This window comes from Erpetoichthys calabaricus, chromosome 3 (assembly GCF_900747795.2).
Source record: "Erpetoichthys calabaricus chromosome 3, fErpCal1.3, whole genome shotgun sequence".
Classification (NCBI taxonomy): Eukaryota; Metazoa; Chordata; class Cladistia; order Polypteriformes; family Polypteridae; genus Erpetoichthys; species Erpetoichthys calabaricus.
In genome coordinates this window covers 96,189,014-96,210,580 of record NC_041396.2, presented here as the reverse complement: position 1 = coordinate 96,210,580, position 21,567 = coordinate 96,189,014, and the positions used below count along the sequence as shown (strand labels likewise).

General features: G+C 37.3%; 1 protein-coding gene across 2 annotated transcripts in view; it reads left to right on the top strand.

The window, feature by feature from the left end:
- The window catches only part of fdft1 (farnesyl-diphosphate farnesyltransferase 1), a 29,762-nt gene extending 8,788 nt beyond the window's left edge, over positions 1 to 20,974 (top strand). For both annotated transcript variants that reach the window (XM_028797197.2, XM_028797196.2), the window contains 4 exons: positions 7,323 to 7,514; positions 14,283 to 14,459; positions 15,744 to 15,896; positions 19,744 to 20,974. In XM_028797197.2, the coding sequence (XP_028653030.1) occupies positions 7,323 to 7,514; positions 14,283 to 14,459; positions 15,744 to 15,896; positions 19,744 to 19,968 (747 nt within the window). In that variant the 3' untranslated portion in view covers positions 19,969 to 20,974. The remainder of the gene's footprint in view (positions 1 to 7,322; positions 7,515 to 14,282; positions 14,460 to 15,743; positions 15,897 to 19,743) is intronic.
- Positions 20,975 to 21,567: the final 593 nt, after the last annotated feature.

The following is a 21,567-nucleotide window of genomic DNA, read 5'->3' as shown; positions in this document are numbered from 1 at the left end:
ACAGGGGGAAAAAAGGCAATTGATCTCGACACAAAAATGAAGGTGATCAAGCAGTATGAGGGTGGAAAGATAGCAAATGCAGTCGTATGTGACTAAATTTTTTTCCCTTTGTAACCAGTGTTCACTGCATGTGCTGTATGGCTGCACTCTGGTTTTGAATCTGGTTAACCTACAAAGCTTCTGTGTTGTGACTCAGTCAAGATGTGCTTCTTCATTTGAAATGCCATGATAGGGTAATGAAACCACACTGAGCTCCTTTACGTGTTAATGTTTATTATTAATAGGCTGAAATTTTAAAAAAAAGAAAACATATGAGTGCTCAAATTCTGCCAGTACAATTTCTTCTCTTACAGTTGACACAATAAACACTGGGAGAGGCTCACACTGATGACGTAACTTAACACAGACATAAGAGTTTCCTTGTACTTTGTACAAATAACAGTCAATTCGTAAATACACGGGAAGACTATGCAAAACTCATGTAGACCTAGTGCTGTAAGGCAGGAATGACAGCTGTAAGCTACCTGCAGAAGCTGGCATAAAAGGAGTGTCGGGGTATTTTTTAAGGAATGTCTGGAGAAAGTTACTGGGAATAGATAGACTTGGGCAGCCCAGCTCAACATGTTGGTACTCTGACCCTCACCAGGGAAAGCAGAAGTAAAATTCTGCTATTATAATATCAGAATTTGTTGATGACAGCATCTTTTATACAGTAATCCCTCGCTATATTGCGCTTCGCCTTTCGCGGCTTCACTCCATCGCGGATTTTATATGTAAGCATATTTAAATATATATCGCGGATTTCTCGCTGCTTCGCTGGTTTCTGCGGACAATGGGTCTTTTAATTTCTGGTACATGCTTCCTCAGTTGGTTTGCCCAGTTGATTTCATACAAGGGACGCTATTGGCAGATGGCTGAGAAGCTACCCAGCTTACATTTCTCTTTCTCTTGCGCTGACTTTCTCTGATCCTGACGTAGGGGGATTGAGCAGGGGGGCTGTTCGCACACCTAGACGATACGGACGCTCGTCTAAAAATGCTGAAAGATTATCTTCACGTTGCTATTTTTTGTGCAGCTGCTTCCTGAAACGACATGCTGCACAGTGCTTCGGATACTTAAAAGCTCGAAGGGCACGTATTGATTTTTGTTTGACTCTCTCTCTCTCTCTCTCCCTCTCTCTCCCTGCTCCTGACGGAGGGGGTGTGAGCTGCCGCCTTCAACAGCTTTGTGCCGCAGTGCTTCACATACTTAAAAGCCAAACAGCCCTATTGATTTGTTTGGTTTTTTCTCTATCTCTCTGACAGCCTGTGCTCCTGACACGCACTCCTTTGAAGAGGAAGATATGTTTGCATTATTTTAATTGTGAGACGGAACTGTCATCTCTGTCTTGTCATGGAGCACAGTTTAAACTTTTGAAAAAGAGACAAATGTTTGTTTGCAGTGTTTGAATAACGTTCCTGTCTCTCTACAACCTCCTGTGTTTCTGCGCAAATCTGTGACCCAAGCATGACAATATAAAAATAACCATATAAACATATGGTTTCTACTTCGCGGATTTTCTTATTTCACGGGTGGCTCTGGAATGCAACCCCCGCGATGGAGGAGGGATTACTGTGTATATATATATATATATATATATATATTATATATTATTTCTCTTCTGGTTCATCCTGCTTCCACTTCAAAACCAGTCCCGTCCACACGCAGCTGACACGGCATTTCTCGATTCCTATTCGTCCTCTTCCAAACCCTTCCCCACGCTGCCCGCGGCCTCCCATACACCTTGTTATTTTCGTTATACTGCGATAATTGTTTCCTAAGCCTTTGTTATAAAATATATGACAGTATCTTCTCTGTCGACGGGTTTTTGTACAACGTCATTTCTATTCCGGCAACTGCTTTTTCCTATCAGTGGGTTATTTCTTAACACAAACGGTGGACGAAGGCAATTGTGGACACTTTTTGTGACTGAAGACAGAGAAGAAAATTAAAATTAGTAAAAACCTTTTATTGATACATACCAGACTAGGGTAAAATGTCAGAGAAACACAGTCCTAGGACACCGCACTTCATCTGCCTCGAGCGCAGATGTCCTTGTTCTTTTATACCTTTCTAATCTCCTGATCGTTGACTACGTAAGCAAAAAATAGCGTCCTGACTCATTGTACTTTTCCAATTTTGTAAAGTCATTACCCTAAAGGTATATTTTCTTGTCACACACATCATCAAAAGAAAACTTCCAGAAAGTATACATGCTTTTTGTCACGTACGCAAAACACAAACAAGTTTCATCATTCTGTCCTATTTTCTGTACACACATACATTTTGTTCAATTACATCTTTTTATGTTTTCACACAATGCACTCTCACTACGACATAGGGCAGTAGATTTCATGGGGCAGTAGATCACAGTGGGACAGATTTGGAGACATTCTTCCTGTTGTTGTGATAACTCAATTTGCGTTGGAAAGAACAAGTCAGAAGTACTATCAGTACATGGCAACATCTGGAGTTTATGGTGATGAAGCTGAAATTCAAGCTCTTTCAGAGATTCTCGATGCTACCATTGTCATTTACTTCAAACACGACCCCAACAATCCCGCCTTGCATTTACAATTCTGGAAATACTGTCTTCATTTTACCTTCTGTACTCGGGACAACTGGACAATTGCCAATATGAAGCCCTCCTACCGATTTCCGATCATGTCTCCACAGCAGCATATAATATCTGATAACACCAACACATCAGTCCTCAGTACAGGATTGTCTGACTAAATACAATAAAACTCATTCACAACTCTTGCAATGCAACATCTACAAGCAACGTTTCCAAACCAACGTAGTCTCGGCAGACATACACACTATCCTCTTCCCGTTACCACAGGTACTTCTTCACCTAATTCCTGTCTTCCCGTCCAAGAGTACAACATTGGGACTCCAGACCAGCAGTGCAAATACTGTCATGCACTATACTGGCCTGCTGTGCGTAATACATTGGGGCAAAAAAGTATTTAGTCAGCCACCAATTGTGCAAGTTCTCCCACTTAAAAAGATGAGAGAGGCCTGTAATTTTCATCATAGGTATACCTCAACTATGAGAGACAAAATGAGAAAAAAAAAATCCAGAAAATCACATTTTCTGTCTGGTTTTTAAAGAGTTTATTTGCAAATTATGGTGGAAAATAAGTATTTGGTCACTTACAAACAAGCAAGATTTCTGGCTCACACAGACCTGTAACTTCTTCTGTAAGAGGCTCCTCTGTCCTCCACTCGTTACCTGTATTAATGGCACCTGTTTGAACTCGTTATCAATATAAAAGACACCTGTGCACAACCACAAACATTCACACTCCAAACACCACTATGGCCAAGACCAAGAGGGTTCAAAGGACACCAGAAACAAAATTGTAGACCTGCACCAGGCTGGGAAGACTGAATCTGCAATAGTTAAGCAGCTTGGTGTGAAGAAATCAACTGTGGGAGCAATTATTAGAAAATGGAAGACATACAAGACCACTGATAATCTCCCTCGATCTGGGGCTCCACATAAGATCTCACCCCGTGGGGTCAAAATGATCACAAGAACGGTGAGCAAAAATCCCAGAACCACACGGGGGACCTAGTGAATGACCTGCAGAGAGCTGGAACCAAAGTAACAAAGGCTACCATCAGTAACACACTACGCCGCCAGGGACTCAAATCCTGCAGTGCCAGACGTGTCCCCCTGCTTAAGCCAGTACATGTGCAGGCCCGTCTGAAGTTTGCTAGAGAGCATTTGGATGATCCAGAAGAGGAATGAAACCAAAATAGAACTTTTTGGTAAAAACTTTACTCGTCGTGTTTAGAGGAGAAAGAATGCTGAGTTGCATCCAAAGAACACCATACCTACTGTAAAGCATGGGTGTGGAAACATCATGCTTTGGGGCTGTTTTTCTGCAAAGGGACCAGGACGACTGATCCGTGTAAAGGAAAGAATGAATGGGGCCATGTATCGTCAGATTTTGAGTGAAAACCTCCTTCCATCAGCAAGGGCATTGAAGATGAAACGTGGCTGGGTCTTTCAGCATGACAATGATCCCAAACACACCGCCCGGGTAACGAAGGAGTGGCTTCGTAAGAAGCATTTCAAGGTCCTGGAGTGGCCTAGCCAGTTTCCAGCTCTCAACCCCATAGAAAATCTTTGGAGGGAGTTGAAAGTCCGTGTTGCCCAGCGACAGCCCCAAAATATCACTGCTCTAGAGGAGATCTGCATGGAGGAATGGGCCAAAATACCAGCAACAGTGTGTGAAAACCTTGTGAAGACTTACAGAAAACGTTTGACCTCTGTCATTGCCAACAAAGGGTATATAACAAAGTATTGAGATGAACTTTTGTTATTGACCAAATATTTTTTTTCCACCATAATTTGCAAATAAATTCTTCAAAAAATCAGACAGTGTGATTTTCTGGATTTTTTTTTCTCATTTTGTCTCTCATAGTTGAGGTATACCTATGATGCAAATTACAGGCCTCTCTCATCTTTTTAAGTGGGAGAACTTGCACAATTGGTGGCTGACTAAATACTTTTTTGCCCCACTGTACATCCAACAAGTACTCGAGGTGCTGCCACAAAGGTAAAGTAGCTTTACCACCTTTGCGGGAGCCACCTGTGTCTTTACAACAGCTTCTTACACAGCAAACATCAGAAGCTAAAAATTATCGTGAACACATTCGAGAATACAACTCTTCTCTAGCGTTTGCTTCCATGGGTGCACAGATAACTCATCCTCCTGGCCATGGACCATACTGTGTTAAAATACACGGGCAAATTTATCACCAAATCTCTCCACTATACGCTAACACTTCTACCTCTCCAGGATATGGACAGTTGTATGTTTTTGACACCGCGCAAGCTGCTGAAGTACGCTTACAAAATAAAGCAAACTCTGCATGCAGCAAAAATGTACTTCTCCAGCTAGATTCCATGCACAGAACCATCAACCCCTTCGCTAAATCGTACAAACACATGCATGAAATCGCTCAGTCCAATCCAACAGCATCTGTACAAATGGTTTTCAAGGAAAACCCTATGCAGGATTTACGACGATATAATGCCCCAACATGTCACACCGATGTTGCAGCGATTTTCGTCGGAGAAGATGGCGAACCGCCTGCCGAAAGTGACATTTACATCTATCCCATAGGCAACTCCTGTAAACAGATTTCCACGCTCAATATGAATTGCGATCCTATGGTTTACCCTATTTTATTCCCTTATGGAGACATTGGCTGGCACAAAGATTTACAACATGTTCCCGATAAAAGAACCGCCAAGTGAATAAGGATTACTCTGCCAATTTTACGCATACAGATTAGCAATGAGGAATACATTTAGTATTTTGCACTCCCACAGCAAACTATTCCAACAGTACGTTGTAGATGCGTTTGTTAAAACAGAGGGCGTGTGTCTCAACTATCTCAGATTACATCAACAAGATCTGCGCGTGGAACAATACAAAGGACTATCAGATGCACTGCAAGCAAACGCTGAAAATAACAGCATATGTGTAGGCAAAATGATCATATTACCGTCCACATTTCCAGGAAATCCAAGATACGTGCAACAAAACTATCAGGATGCCATGGCCATAGTACATAAATTCGGAAAGCCTGATTTATTTATCACTTTCTACAATAACCAGTCTTCAGCCACGGTTAGTTGTGCGTGGCTTTTTCTAGGGTTAGATCTTTCGACTCATTATCTGTCGTCTCCATCAAAACACCTATTCACAACTGCGTCTTTCAAGAAGTATTTATTTCTTCTTGATTTCTGAATTCCTTTCTCACCATTTTCTGTTCCTATTCTTACACCGCCGTATGCTACAGCGGGCGTCGGCTAGTAGTAATTTAATTTATTGAAACAATGATTACTCCAGAAATGAAGTGACTGATCTGATATAATGATTTTTAGCAAAGCAAAATTGATCTGAACATTTCCAATGCAAAGTAGTAGTTTGGACTTCAGGTAATATAGAGAGCCACATCCTAGTCAACATCAGTGCAGTGACAGGAGAAACTGGTAGCTGCTTCAGAATCCTTAGACCTGAGGTGTTATTGAACAATGGCATATATGTACTTCATGTGGAAGCAAACTTATGTGCTTGTCACAGACAAAATAGTGTAATTGAAACAAAAGTGGAAAAGCATGTACTTCACATGAACTTTTTGGCTTGCTCTGTCACTGTACTTGCTGAAGTAAATACCTTAAAAAATCAGAAAATAGTAGGCAGATAAACACACAGACAACAGTGTTTATAATGTTCAACTTTGTTGAGATATAGTAGTTGATGCCATTTTGTAGTGTGTGTCATGCCTGAGTGTGCAATGTAGGAGGCTAGCATGCTTAATATCACTACCTTGCATGTAGTGCAAAGTATATTATTTTAATTTTCAGTGATTCATAGCTGAATGATGTATTATAACCATAAGAGATGTATAAACTAAATTCCAACTGAATTCAGATACTGTAGTCTGTATTCAATTTCTACCTTTATTTTTATAACAGATTAAGCCACAAGAAAATTCTACCTTTAGGCATTATGAAAGTTTGAGCACTTTAAAATTTTTGTTAATGTCTAATAAAATATTTACTGATGTGAGTTAGCACCATTCATGCCAGAAAGCGGGGTGTGAAGAGTTATAATGCATGTTTAAAAAAGTTGATAGATGTGGACTATATTTGTTGGAGAGAGCCTGTAGCATGTTAAAGAATTTCAACTATCTTGAATGCTGTTGTTATACATGTGGTCTCTTTTGTAGTCTGAAAATCAAAGCTCAACATACCTGCTTTATAAGCATTTTTTAATATTCAAATTTCAGTATAACATGCATTGACATGCATTGAACAGCAAAAGGTCACAGAATTTAACTGATCATTTTGAATTAAAATTACACCAAATACTGCATATTGTTATACACTTGATAACCTTAACATAAGGTATAGTAAAATTAACTGTATATATTATTTGTTTAATGTTCACTTTACATCCATTAATGCTTCTATAATTTTTTTCCTCCAAAAACATGCTTAAGTAAGTGTGCCAAAATCCAGTATTTGTTACAACATATAAAACATGAACTTAAATTCTATCATAGTGCAAGATGCAACATTATACATGATGGAAAAACATAATTATAAATGCTTTTTGTATAGACTGTAAAAATTTTTTCATTTATACCTTGTGTAGTTTTCATTTTTGCCAGTAGCCAGGAATTACTTGTATTTTGTTTAACCTTATAATGGATTTACACTAAAATTTGCGTGTACTGTATCTTTTATTCAGTATTGTCACTATGTTGCTGGTCTTGTTGGCATTGGACTGTCCAAGCTTTTCTCTGCTTCTGAACTTGAAGATGCAGAGGTTGGACAAGACATTGAGCTTGCAAACTCTATGGGACTATTTCTTCAAAAAACAAATATTATTCGAGACTATTTGGAAGACCAAAGAGATGGCAGAGAGTTTTGGCCGGAGGAGGTAATTATATCTTTAAAATATTCATTAAGTGAATGACGTATGTCTATTGTGTTGGAAACTTTGTGTTAATTGTGAGCAAAGCTGTGTTTATTCATATAGGTTCATAGTGCCTTTTGAACAGTTTGAAAAGTTCCAAAAAAGTATTTTTTGTTTTCGTTGTTTTGTTTTGGCGTCAGACATGAAGTAAAGTCAGATGATACATAAATGCCCTCCGCACAACTTGCTTTGAGCCTTTGTGCGTGTTAGACAAACAAGAGTCAAAGCCAAACTCTTCTGGACTGGGTGATGAGTGAAGTTAGGTAGTGAGAGAGAAAGCATGCTTAGGGGCAAGTGACTCATGGATGGCTGCAGTAATTTGAAAAATGCCTTTGTGAAATTCCAAAAGTCAAGTTGTGGGATGAGCCAGGAGATGAATGAACTTGTATGCCGAAAACCAAAAGGGCCAAAACCAGGACATCTATAAGATCACTTCACCTAAACCCAATACATAACTCCTCAATTTAAATGCTTATTCTAAAATGTTATTGATTAGACCCTGCCAGGTTTTGAAAAAGTTTTGTTCAGATCTTCCAAGTGTGAATTTGATTTTTTTCCAGTTTCAAATAGTATATAACATCAGTTACCCATTGACTTAGATAGTTTCAAATAGTATATAACATCAGTTACCCATTGACTTAGATAGTTTCAAATAGTATATAACATCAGTTACCCATTGACTTAGAATAGGTGAGTTAGGATTATTTCACTTGAGCAAGCTAAGTCTACGTGCCAGTAGTGTAGTAAAGGCAATTACCGTTTGTTTGTCCTTCTCCACTTTAAGCCCATCTGGAAGAACCCTAAACACATTTGTTAGGGGATTAGGAGGGATTGTGAAACCAAGGCTGTCTGAAAGGCATTTAAAGATTTTGGTCCAAAATGATGTTAATTTGGTGCAAGCCCAACAGAAGTTGTACCTTTTTTCAAGGGGATAAAGTGAAGACTTTTCCAAAATCTTTTCACCACTACGATCGTGATTGTTACCTGGTATGGTGGTAAATTTGTTGTAAAATCCAAAGTAATCTATGCAAACATCCCATGGAGGAGTCTTGGATAGGTTTGGCCCTTCTATATCACAAGCAAGAATAAAGTCATAGTCTCCCACCCAAAAAAAAAAAACTAGCTCTGTGGTGTGTTTTTATACCCAGGTACTCAATTTAAAAAAAAAAAAAAAAAAAAAAAAAAAAAAAGAGACTAAACTAAAACTTTTTCTTTAATGGAGTCAGGTATAAGGTTTCTCTTTAGGAGTGCTCACAGGAAATTGTGCATATTCCTGGTTGGAATATACCAATGTATTAAGGTCTCCTGGGTCTTAGATGGAAACATTTACTCAAGTTCACACAGTAATTTATCACACTCAAACTGCCTAGAGATGGCAGTGACCTTTTGTTTTTTTTTCCCCAATCAATAAGAAATAGCAAAATTGAATCAATTGAAAAAATAAATAAAATGGAATAATGACACCATTTTTATAAAGCGATTTTTATTGCTAAATGTTCCCAATTACTCATGTCATAATTGTGCTCTGCTAGACTAAAAGGCATATGGATGTAGTTTCCCAATATTCTTACATTTTTGCAAAAGGATGACATTAACCCCTATACTAGAGGCATCTAAATAAATTTTCAAGTATCTATTGACTCCAAGAAAACCTACTGATTGATTTCTGTGTTAAAGCTGTATTAGGTGAAATCATTGTACTGAAGTGTACAATCAAATGTCGTTTGTAATTTGGAAACTACTGAATCAATGAAATTGTTTCAGAAACCTACATCTTTAACCTTGATCTAGTACTTCTGTAGCCCAAAAAACTTGGATGTTTTATGACGCTCAAACTTTTCCAGTTTTTTACGTATACAGTACATTTTTTGAAGTTGCAAAAGAACCTCTTTCAGATGAGCACGGTCAGTCATTGTCCAACCCGCTATATCCTAACACAGGGCCACGGGGGTCTACTGGAGCCAATCCCAGCCAACACAGGGCGCAAAGGCGGGAACAAATCCCGGGCAGGGCGCCAGCCCACTGCAGGGTACACACACACACCCACACCCACACATGCACCAAGCACACACTAGGGACAATTGAGGATTGCCAATGCACCTAACTTGCATGTCTTTGGACTGTGGGAGGAAACCGGAGTACCTGGAGGAAACCCATGCAGACACAGGGAGAACATGCAAACTTAACGCAGCAAGGACCCGGGAAGTGAACCCAGGTCACCTAACTGCGAGGCAGCAGCGCTACCACTGTGCCACCATGTGTTGATCCATATTCTGAGAATAAATCACTTAGTCATTGATATACATAAGCACAAAAATTCCTACAATGTCTCTAAAAATATATTTTAACAAATAATTGAAAGTCGGCTGAAGCATCAGTCAATCCATTGGGTTTTTAATGTACAGTATTTATAATGTCCCACTGTAGTACTGGATGCTGTCTTCCACTCATCCCCCTTCCTTATCATAATTACTTTATAAGTGCTCCTTAAATGCAATTTTTTAAAAATTGTTGAACCCGATGCTTGGTTTAGCAAGTACAATATTAGTGGGAGGAGTCTATTCTTTTTAATAGTGATTTTCTTTAGCTCATGATAGTCTATGCAAGGTTTAAAAATGGAGGCCTGCTAAACTTTGATGGTGTAATGAACTCATTCTGAAGGTTTTCTTTAATATACTGTTCAATTACTGGTGCTCTTTGTCTTAGACAAAGCCTAGATTTTTTTTTTTTTTTTTTTTTTTGCCTTATGTGAGGGACACCAGTAATAATGTACCTTCATCGCATATACTGACTACACAATGATGTCACACAGCACCACTTCCATTTGCCACATGGTAGCGACCTAACACTGTCGCCAACAACAATATTTTTTTGGCACTTAGTACAATGTATTAATCCCAGATGGGAATCTGTCTTTTCACATTATGGCTGCTGCCAGGAAAAATACCAAAAAGGGTATCATCTGAGAAAAATGTAATGCTGGCACAAAAATGAATAAAAATAAGAAGAAAAGGAATCCTAGAATAAAAAGGAAAATGAAATTGCAAAACACATAAAAAAATGAGTTTAATATATTTATAATACCATCATAACAAACAAAATGCTGATGAAGAGTTCTTATCAGCAATAAGACAAAATTGTAATTAACCTGCTACCACTTCTGTAATGGACAATGCCTCTTCAACTCTTTCAAAATCCTCTTTGTCTCTAGCCTCAGGACAATTTATGATTAATAATAGCCAATTTGTACATTTTTGTAGATCATTATGTCAGTTTTAGAAAGAAGCCTGTCATTTTAGGACTACTCAGTTTAAAAGATGAAAAAAACTGAAGGTGACAACAAAATAGTGATGAAAAGGACTACTTGAAAATGTAGAAATCTAAACTGAATTAAGTGCGTTTTTCAATGTTGTTTTATTTTTTTTTATTGTCTTCAACACGGAAAATCTAAGGATAAGTTTCAAATATCCCCTGTGGTGCTTGTGTCATAATAATAGTAATAATAATACATTTTATTTATATAGCACCTTTCCCATGCTCAAGGTGCTTCATAGAGTCTTAGAAAAAAAAAAAAAACAGCAGGGTATATGTAACATTGGATCCAAATGTTTTCCTGAATAGATCAATGAAACAGATAAAAAAAGCATTAAATAGAATAAAGGACAGTAAACCAGAGTAAAATAGTAAATTCAATACTAAAAGAAAAACCTAAGAAATAGGTGATATAACAGACACATAAATTATCCTGAGCACCGGAACAGAGAGGTGAACGAAAGAAAGGGCAGAATGTTAAGTCAAGTTAAAAGCCTTCCTAAGTAGATGAGTTTTAAGTTGTTTTTTTTAAAGAATGAATAGAGTCAGTTGATCTAATTAATTTTCTAATTAATGTCATTCCAAAGTCTGGGTGCTATGGAGCTGTCACCCATAGAGTGCTGGTTAGTGTGAGGCAGAACAAGATTACCAGAATCAGAGGACCTTAGTAGGCAAACGGGCATAGTGATTTAGAAGGTCAGTGATGTAGTCCAGTGCAAGGCCATTTAAATCTTTGTAGGTTATTAATAGAATTTTATATTCAATCCTGTAAGACATATGAAGCCAGTGAAGGCCTTCTGTTAGGCCTTCCTGTTTTCCTTCTCTCCTGGTAGCTCCATCCTTAACATCCTTTTCCCAATATACCCAGCATCTCTCCTCTGCACATATCCAAACCAACGCAATCTCGCCTCTCTGACTTTGTCTCCCAACCTGAGCTGACCCTCTAATCCTGTCCATCCTCGTTACACTCAATGCAAATCTTAACATCTTTAACTCTGTCACCTCTAGCTCTGTCTCCTGCTTTCTGATCAGTGCCACCGTCTCCAACCCATATAACGTAGCTGCTCTCACAACTGTCCTGTAGACCTTCCCTGTCACTCTTGCTAATACTCGTCTGTCACAAATTACCTTTCTCTAATGGCCTGCAGCCATTAATTGTGCAATATATACAAAAAAAGAGAACATTAGGAAGCAAGGGGACAAACACTTTTTCAAAGCTCTGTATTAATAAAAATTGCATCACAACAAAGAAGTAGATAATCTGATAATGTGAATCCTCAGGAACAGAGTGATCATCATTTATGCAAAGTCCTTTAAAAGTATATAAAGCACAGAGGAACTGCATCAGCCCACTCTCATTGCAAAATAGCAACTGAGATGCAGAGGGGCTGGGATTGGGTATGAAAATGGGGCGCCGAGGCAAACTGGCACTCTTTTTTCAGTTTGGATGGTGTGGAGGTAGTGTCACATGTTAGGCTGTAGGCAGGACGGTGAATTTGTCTGCTGTGCAAGAGCTGAATAATGCCTGCAGGACAGCGATATGTAAAGCTCTCACAGAGTCACTTAAGGAAAAAGTAAGGACCTAATTGATGGTGTCTTCAGTAGCACTTCTCTTTCGAACAGGCTCATTCCAATGAAAGGCTGTAACATTGTCTGGAAGTGGTTCAGATATGAAAGATTGAAAGCTGAACAAACTTAAGTAAAAATGCAGTGTTTTCAAAAAGTCGAGAGCAGTAAAAGTGGCAGCACATCCAGTTTATTTCAGCACTTAAAACAGAAATGGCACAATGAAACCGGTGCGAGAATGCACGGAACAAAGTTAAAGCCTGTCCCGAAACAATAGCTCTTGAGTATTTTTGTCTCTGCTTCAGCATGGATTGCACAAGGCACGCTCCCTGTTATATGTCCAGTAAAGGCTGATGTTTACTTAATGAGCCTGCGCTCAGCACGAGGGCCACATGATGAAAATGACAAAAGATGTACAGTCGTGCTGGCATGTGCTGAATGGCAAAAATGACAAATGGCACAGAGCCACACGGATGTGCATTGAATTTACGCTATGCACTCTGCACAGAATTCCATAAATATAAAATATCAAGTTTTTTTTTTTTTTTCTTTCTGCTGTATCGCCCAGCCCTATTACAAGGTGTGCTTCTCAAAGACTTTGTAATCAAGTAGTATGATTATATAGGCCCATATCATTCTAGTCCAATGTTATACCATTCCGGAATCCAAAAAAACATCTGGTACCAATAATATCTGCTAAAGGATGGGGAACATCTTTTACCTTCCTACACTTTTAAATCTGACAGGAAGTCACTTTGCAATCAATATGCTTGTTACCCAGTACTTATACCATGGTTTCAAATTAATAATTATACCATTCCCCAAGACCAACACTCTCCTTATCCCACTTTACCAAAGTTTAAAACAGAAATAATCCCTTCATGGTTATGCAATGACTTGATGCTAGCAAAATGGGTTCCAGCTTTCTGGGGCTGAAATAAATATTTACTTATAATATACTGAATCCCGCAGGGGGCGCTAACTCCCTGGTTGGAATAAGTTCTTTTGTAATTGTGGCATGTTACATAACCTCTAACTGTATAGATATAAAAAGGCGATACCCCTCCCTTAGTGATACGGCGGTAAGAAATCACATAGGAGAAATAACTTGGCTTTCTTTAATGACGGTTTATGCGGCATAACAGACAAGGAAGCCATGACAAGGCCTTGTGTGGAGTCTGCCATTTTCGTCATTGTCTTGGAAGGATTTTCCGGATCGAGTGACAGTATCTCCCATCTGTCTGTCAGCTTCAAAGTTGTGCCGGGCAATGTTCCAAGGCTTTATACTCTTTCTCCATGTGCAGGCCCCCACTTAGGTAAATCATGCCATTCCAAACAAGGAAAAGAAGATCCAATGTCATGCTGAGTCTGACACACAGAAATCGTACAATGCCCATTTCACAGTTTGTCCTTAACTTGTCTTGTCTTAAAAAGCTTGTCTAGCAGTTCTAAATGATAAGCCCCCTGTGTGCTAAATCTGGTCTTGTGTTAGCTGTACATGTGAGTGGATTTATAAAAATATTTTTTGTACACTGCACAGTGACATATTAAACTTGTATACTTATTACATATACCCTTTTTAAGACTTTAAATTTTTTAAATCCAGCACTATTAGATAATAAAGATCTTTTAGTTTTTCTGTTAATGTCAGGGGATGTTAATCAAGGTTAAACATCTTCACTGTGTAAGATGAACATGTATATTATTTATAATGGGGAATTGATGGGGTGTTAGGCATAGAGATAACTGTCACTGATAAGTAGGAAAATGTTTTTTTAAAGTATTTCAAGAGATCCATTTTTTGTATTTTTTTTTTAAATAACATTTGTTTGTTTCTTTCTTTGTGCTTAATAGGCATGGGGTCAGTTTGTGGAACGACATTCTGATTTTTCTCAGCCTCAGCACCTCCAGTCAGCTCTCTCCTGCCTCAATCTGCTTGTTACTGATGCACTTAGACATGTTCCACATGTACTGAAATATCTTTCCCGACTTCGAAATAAAAGCGTTTTCAACTTTTGTGCCATACCACAGGTATTTCTTGAAAGTAATCTGAGACAATTTGATCACCTCTCATTAAGTTATTAATAGTTGATTATATGACTGGTAGTGGTAAGCCCAAGGCCTTCTGAAAGAGGGTGGGGAGTGGATTTTGGAAGGTAAAGAAGGCTATCCATAGCCCTGCGCTTTGGGGAACTCTGTGCTGGCCAGCCCCCATTCTCAATGCCACATTGGATATGCATAAAAATATTAATACATGCATGTTTAATTATTTTAGTAAAGCTTAACACAAAACTGATTTTTTAAATCAAATTGAAAACTAAAGTTAGTATGATTTGCAGATGCTTTCAGAACTGAAGGCATAGCAGTTCTGACTTCAGATCTACACGCAGCAAATTTGTGTGTATTGGGATAAAGAGTGCAATAACTCCTGCTGATCTTTAGTTTTTTAAGATCTCTTCAAGGAACTTTTTCCAAACACTAAAATGAGATGCAGAATCTTAGTAAGGACTCTAATTATAGCAGCCTCAGGAGCATTATTGAAACTTGATGTAATAATTTTCTAAGAACTATGTCTAAACAGAGAATTTGCAGTCTTGCTATCCTGTCACAGTTGAGAAGGACACTGCCTTGAAAATGAAATACTATAATTTTATTGCCCATTCTGTAGCAGGAAAGACTACAATAGTTAACTTTATGTAACATTCATACAGTTGGTAAGTTTTCTTTTTCTAAATTAAGCAGTAGTATGGGAACTTGAATGGTATTCTCTGTGCTAGCTTTGGCTGCTAGTTTGTGAAGGTTAGTTATGTTTGGTTTTATGTGTTTGTTTGCACAGGCCTGTTCGGTAGCTACAGTATTTCATCACCTCATTATGGCTCCCTGCCACCACTACTACATTTAGGAACCCTCTCAGCTTAGGCCATCCACTTCTTGAGACTGCTCTGGGTGAACCCTGTTAAAATTGTGTTTTGCTCAAATCTTAACTTTTAGCTCACCTGTAATTGGATGATAGTCTGTTCTGAAGAACTTCCCAATAGTAAGCTGAAAAAAATTGAACTTCTCATTAATTGACTTAGAAATGTTAATGGAGTAGTACACTGTACCTTAATATTATGTAAGAATATATATCTATTTATATCTCTGTTTTGAGAAGGAACAATTGATTAGCTATTTGTAGATAAATGTTTAATGAAAAGTGATAAAACAAAGATAGCAATATATTTTACTCTCGCTTATGTGAATTTCCCATTGGGATTAATAAAGTATCTATCTATCTATCTATCTATAACTGACGGTGTCTTTTTTTCCAAACAGGTAATGGCCATTGCCACTTTATCTGCCTGCTATAACAATCCTCAGGTATTCGAGGGCGTAGTTAAAATAAGAAAAGGTCAAGCAGTTACTGTTATGATGGAAGCTACCAATTTGTCAGCTGTTTGCACTATTATTTCTCAGTACACAGAGGAGGTATGTATTCATCTGTAGTATGCCACTACATATTGCCCTATAACCATTTATTTTATGTGGTTTGGATAAATTGTCATTTGGAGAATCTGCTTTCTGCTGTGTTTATTTCTTAAATAGAGTGCCATGGAATTAGGGATGTCGCAAGATCCAATATTTCAGTACTAAGTCAATACCAAAATGTAACATTTAGGATATCGGTAGTACAGAGTGAAAGTCCGTATCGCACTGATGAGTGCCTAAAAACTTTGGAAACCACAATAATATGTGATAAAAGCGTGAGGAAAAACTACTCATGAAAATGAATCGCAGTGCGACTGAACTGCATTAACACATCTTGAAACGAAAAACAGTAAAAGTCATGTCTGGAAAAGCTTTGTGTCCAAGAATTTCATTGCATGATTGCCGGAATCATCATTTAAAAAAATTGCACACACATACGTAGGCTTTCATTATTGCCACTTTCATATCGTTGTGGAGATGTGAGATGTAATTGTTTGACTTGCAGATGACAGGATTAATTGCTTTTTAATACCATGTCCTACACAGTACGTACCGATAAAGGAAAGGAGGCTTTGCATTCATTCTCTGATTGGATGTCTACAGATGTCTGTTCACGAAATCATTCATTTTCTGACCATCACACTCATCCAGTATCACACATATAGGATTGTGGCGTGTGGGAGGAGACTGTGCTATAGGTAGAGTTGAGAACAGTTAAAACAAGTAAATGAAGAGGCTGTTTGACTTGTGCCCACAGGCGAAGAAATTAGCTGCTCCATTTATTAATGCCAAACAAAAGTTTATTCAGTGTTTTAATGCTTCAATGCAAGTCTCTCTAGTAAAACAACATATACGGTGTTAACAATAAAGAATCACAGAGACACACAGTTACAGCAATGTGGGCAAAACACCATACTAAATATGGATCTACAAAAGCTAAATTTGTGTCAGTTGTTTGGTTTTTAAAGGAAAACATGCTCAGGAGTATATATGCCCTTATGTGATGAATAGTGTTGATCAGTGAAAGTATTATACGCAGTGAATTTTCTGTATTCGCGTTCACCCTTGTTAGTTGAATTATTTACTGATATTCCAGCCGGTTTAGAAGATTTTTTTTTTTTTATTTAAAACCAGCGCCCTATAATGCTTTGAGAGGGCAGTGCAACGTAACAGCCAACATTGATTGGACTGCCCCCCAGGTATATAATGCTGATTATTTCCATTACAGATTCTGCGGGATGAGTTATCTGTGCTTTTAGCCAAATGTGCAGGTCGATCTTCAAGTTCCACGTCCAATATAAGAGGAGGAGGTGCACACCCTATGCATTCATAAAATTTGCCAAGTGTTTGTGCAGTGAGAGTGAAAACAAACCTTGAAGGAGCCTGAAAAACCCTACCAAAACCACCAAATACAGGAGAGTCTATGAAATAATAATAATAACGAAAGATTTATTACTATTTACAGGAAGTTTGTCTTTTTGATAGAGTAAAAAGGGCAAAGCGTTAGCACAGACAGTTTGGAGAGCCTTCAGCACAACTTCAAAAAAACAGAATGAGCCCCCAGCTTCAATCAGGACATGCCACTTTAAAAGACTTAACTACAATTTCAGCATTTCTGCTTTGTTTTGACGAAATATATGATTGCACTGTGTTCTTTCTATTTTGATCTCACAGTGGTGTCTGTGGTTGGCACTGCTGCCGCACAACTCATTTCACCTTTTTGGCCACAATAATCAGTCCAGTATAATTGGCAGATATTTCCCATTTCCCTAGCCCTAAGGGACACTTTTAAAGATGATTGCACCATTTGTCAAATCTAGTTCAGTTAGTCCTTCTCCATTGACTTCAATGCATTGTACTGAGTTCAGCAATATTTGCACAAACACTTCCATGAATTCTCCGAACTTGAGGTGAAGCGCTCATCGCTAGTGACAAACATAGTGAAAGCACATATACTGTATCACATATTTGAATGTTACGCTGAAAAATGTAATGAAGTCTTTCACTTAAAATAATTGAGTACAAGTCAATCTTAACTTTGTCATTTTGGATTTGTACACGTGCTAGATAATAACAGAGTATAATCACTTATGTAAGAGATTCAAAAAACGGCTTTTACAATACTCCTTGCATCATGGATAAAAGCCCCAAGAGTTTGTGACATTTGAATCAATTTGATTTGACTGTTATTTTTTATCAATTTTTTAACCAGCTAATGACGCAAGTATAAATCTTGCAATAGCACATGCTAACAGAGTGATTTTGTAACAAATCAGATTTTAAAGCATATTATTACAAAAACCGCTTTAAAGAGTCTGTTTAGTTGGAAATATCCTGAATTATTTTGGAAATCAGTAATTCAACAGTACAGATATAATAATATTTGAATTTCCACTTTTATTATTAATTTTAAGAAGTATTTTTCAGTTTGAGGAAAGAAAATATCATTAAATAAAATTAGAATTTACACATGGTAAGATAAATCAGGTAGGCTGTGATGATATGATATGCTATCCTTTGAATCAAATTGGGACATTAGTACTAATGCCCAGCCCTAATATTGACCATTCTGATCTTCAGTCAAACATCACCTCAACCTCTTAACTGTGTCTCCATGCTATGCACTGTTTGTATATGTAGATGTGGTCACATGACTGCCTGTTTGGAGGATCAAACTTTGGACATTAACAAGTAGGCAAGCCTAATAAATTGGCTGTTGAGTCAAAGTCATCTTCAGGCTCTAAAAGGGAGAAAGCCTATGTTGTTCACCTTTAGAATAAAGTGATCAGGCAATACCACTGTTCTTTGTTAATATTTTACAGTTCAGTGATATTTTATGGCATGTTTATGGAGGATATATCATTTCTTTGGCAGTAAATGTGTTATTTGATGCTTTAAAAATCTATTTAGATCACTGTGGCTGTTGTTGTTATTTATCCACTGCCTGGATCTCTTGTAACTTTCTATTATACATCCCAGAAACCTAAACGTGGCAAAAAATCATTATGTAAGGCTGCATATTGCAAATGGTTAGCTTGGTGATTTTTTTAAATTTAGTTTGTGAAAGAGCAGATTTATATCAGATAGCTTTATTCAGTTAACCATAAGTTATAGTTAGTATTAACTATACAGTTAAAAACATTCTGCTTTTTAATTACATTTAATTTAATTTCATTTACTTGCCAGATGCTTTTATCCAAAGTGACTTGTAAAAGAGATCACCATAATTGAGTAAACATCAGTATGGGGGATTGTTTGGAAACGAGAGTTACAGGACAAGGCTACAAAATTGATCACCAGAAGTAAAGAGCTCAGAACAAAAATAGAAGCGAGTTACAATTCTTAGTTTATAAAACCTATCCGCTAATACCCGCTAAGAGTCTTCAACACTTTTAAACATATTGAGGGAGTCCAAATTTTGAATGGCGATAGGCAGTTCGTTCCATTTAATTAGTGTGTTTTTTGAGCTGTAGATACATAAAAATGGTTAAAATGCTAAATGAATTTTAAATTCCGCCTTACAAACTTAACATAAATATATGAAAAAAGTATAAAATTAATTTTTACGTTATTTGTTAATTGTCATTTAATTACAAGTGAAGATTAACTACAAAATGGGGAAACTATCCTGTACGTTCTTTGATGTCTTCAATTTTAGTTGAAGAAAATTAAATTGATTCTTTTGGATGTTTATGTAATTTTCTTTCATATTTCACTCAAATGATTAAGTTTTTTAGAATATACAGTGACTCTTACATTCATCTAGATTGCTCCATGTGAATTGTTTATTGGGTTTATTTTTCAGTAGTTTAGATTATTCAATTCATGTTCTTTTCTCTGTCTACAGATTGCCCAAAAGATTCCTCAGACAGACCCTTCACACAATAAAACTCTGCAAATTGTGGACGAGATACGCACAGTAATTCAGTCCCAAGCACCTCTGGCGTCGCGGACGTTGCACCTCTCCCCTGTCTACCTCTCTGCCGCCATGCTTCTTGCAGCTCTGAGCTGGCAATACCTCAGCACAGTCAGTGAACAGAATGCCTCTGTTGGGGACACACAGGGACGTTAAGGACGTTTTAGTGACGTACGTGAAATGTATTCAGCTAAAGTCCATACCTAGCATAGAACAGTCAAACATCATCTGTTTCTTTCTTGCAATGTAAGATGTGTTTTATATAAGAAAAAGAGAAGATGACACATTAATTTTTACTGGTGAGAAAAAAAATGTGTGTTTAATGCATTTTCCATTCACATTCAGTGAAGCAAGCAGAAGAGAGAGGCACAAATGAAGATGCACACCTTCAGACAGCGTATCTAAATCACTTAATGTCCAAGACTCTGTTCTATTGAACGTTTTTTGCGTCTGGACGGAGATGGATTTAGGAGCTTGCCCTGATTTTCCAGCATCCCTTTTTTTCCTTTTTTACAAAGATCTTTTAAAATATGTGTGGTAAATCATTTCTACACTGCCAGATTTAAATGTTCCATTACATCTGTACAACTTCTGTAATTTTTTGTTAAAAGTATGTTTAAAAACTAAAACCACAAAAACAACTAAATCCTGTACCATGAGAACACTATGGTGTGATGTAGTACAAAAGCGTATGGAAGAAATTAAAGAAGTTTTTTGTGTGTGTTTTAAAGATTGTTTTAAATATTTTTTTTTTTTAACATTGATTCAGTAGAAAAGTACAATTTACTCATAATATTAATCAACTGGTCACTTTAGCAAACTTAAATTGACATTGTTCTTTGCTGCGCATTTTCTTAAATTATAGTGGATTGAAGCCAAAGTTTACCTGTGGTAGTGGTTTTGTTATTATTGTGTGGATAATATTTGACCACATCACTCCAGCCCCATGATACAGTGCTACTGAGAAGTATAATTAATGGAGAGCTTTGATTGTAGAAGCTGTAAGAAATGTACAGTATACAGAGAGTTGGCTTGACAGCATTGCTATGTAATGTGGAGTCATGTTTATATGTAAAAAGAAAAATTGAATTGGTTAATCAGTTTTCAATTTGTATAGTCTTGAGTGTATTTTGTAAATAAATAAACATGGAAAATAAAATGACAGCATTATCTTGGTGTGTTATTTTTGGTACTTTAGTTCTAGGGCTGAAATCTTTTGAAATCTTTTCCAGCACTGTTTTGTAAATCAGCATTTTGTAAGTACATTTAGGTGTTTCACTTTTCTTATAGTAAAGCCTGATTTCTTACTTTTATCATTAATAGGGTTTTGTTTATGCATAAAACATACATGAACAGTCAAGAACTGATTATCATAAACTGCATCAAGTTAAATGTCTATTACAGAAACTTTCTTTTCAGTTAATGACCATTGAGTCTATAGGAAAGTAGTTTATTTGCCCAGATGTACAGTCCAAACTAAATCTTAAGCAGGCATTTGCATTTGCATGGATGAGCACTAAATAATAAAATTATTTTCAAGAACTATTTTAATAAAGTGTTGATGTGAAAAGAATTTAAATTAAATACAGGGTAGTGACACATTGTCAATAAAGCACATAAACTGAAGAAATGGTGTGTAACATTCTACACTCCAGCAGAGGAACTGACATCAACAGAGCTCAGAAGCCAAACTACAGTAAACCAGACAGACCAGCAAAACAAAAATACAACTATTTATGAACAAATTAAATGCTT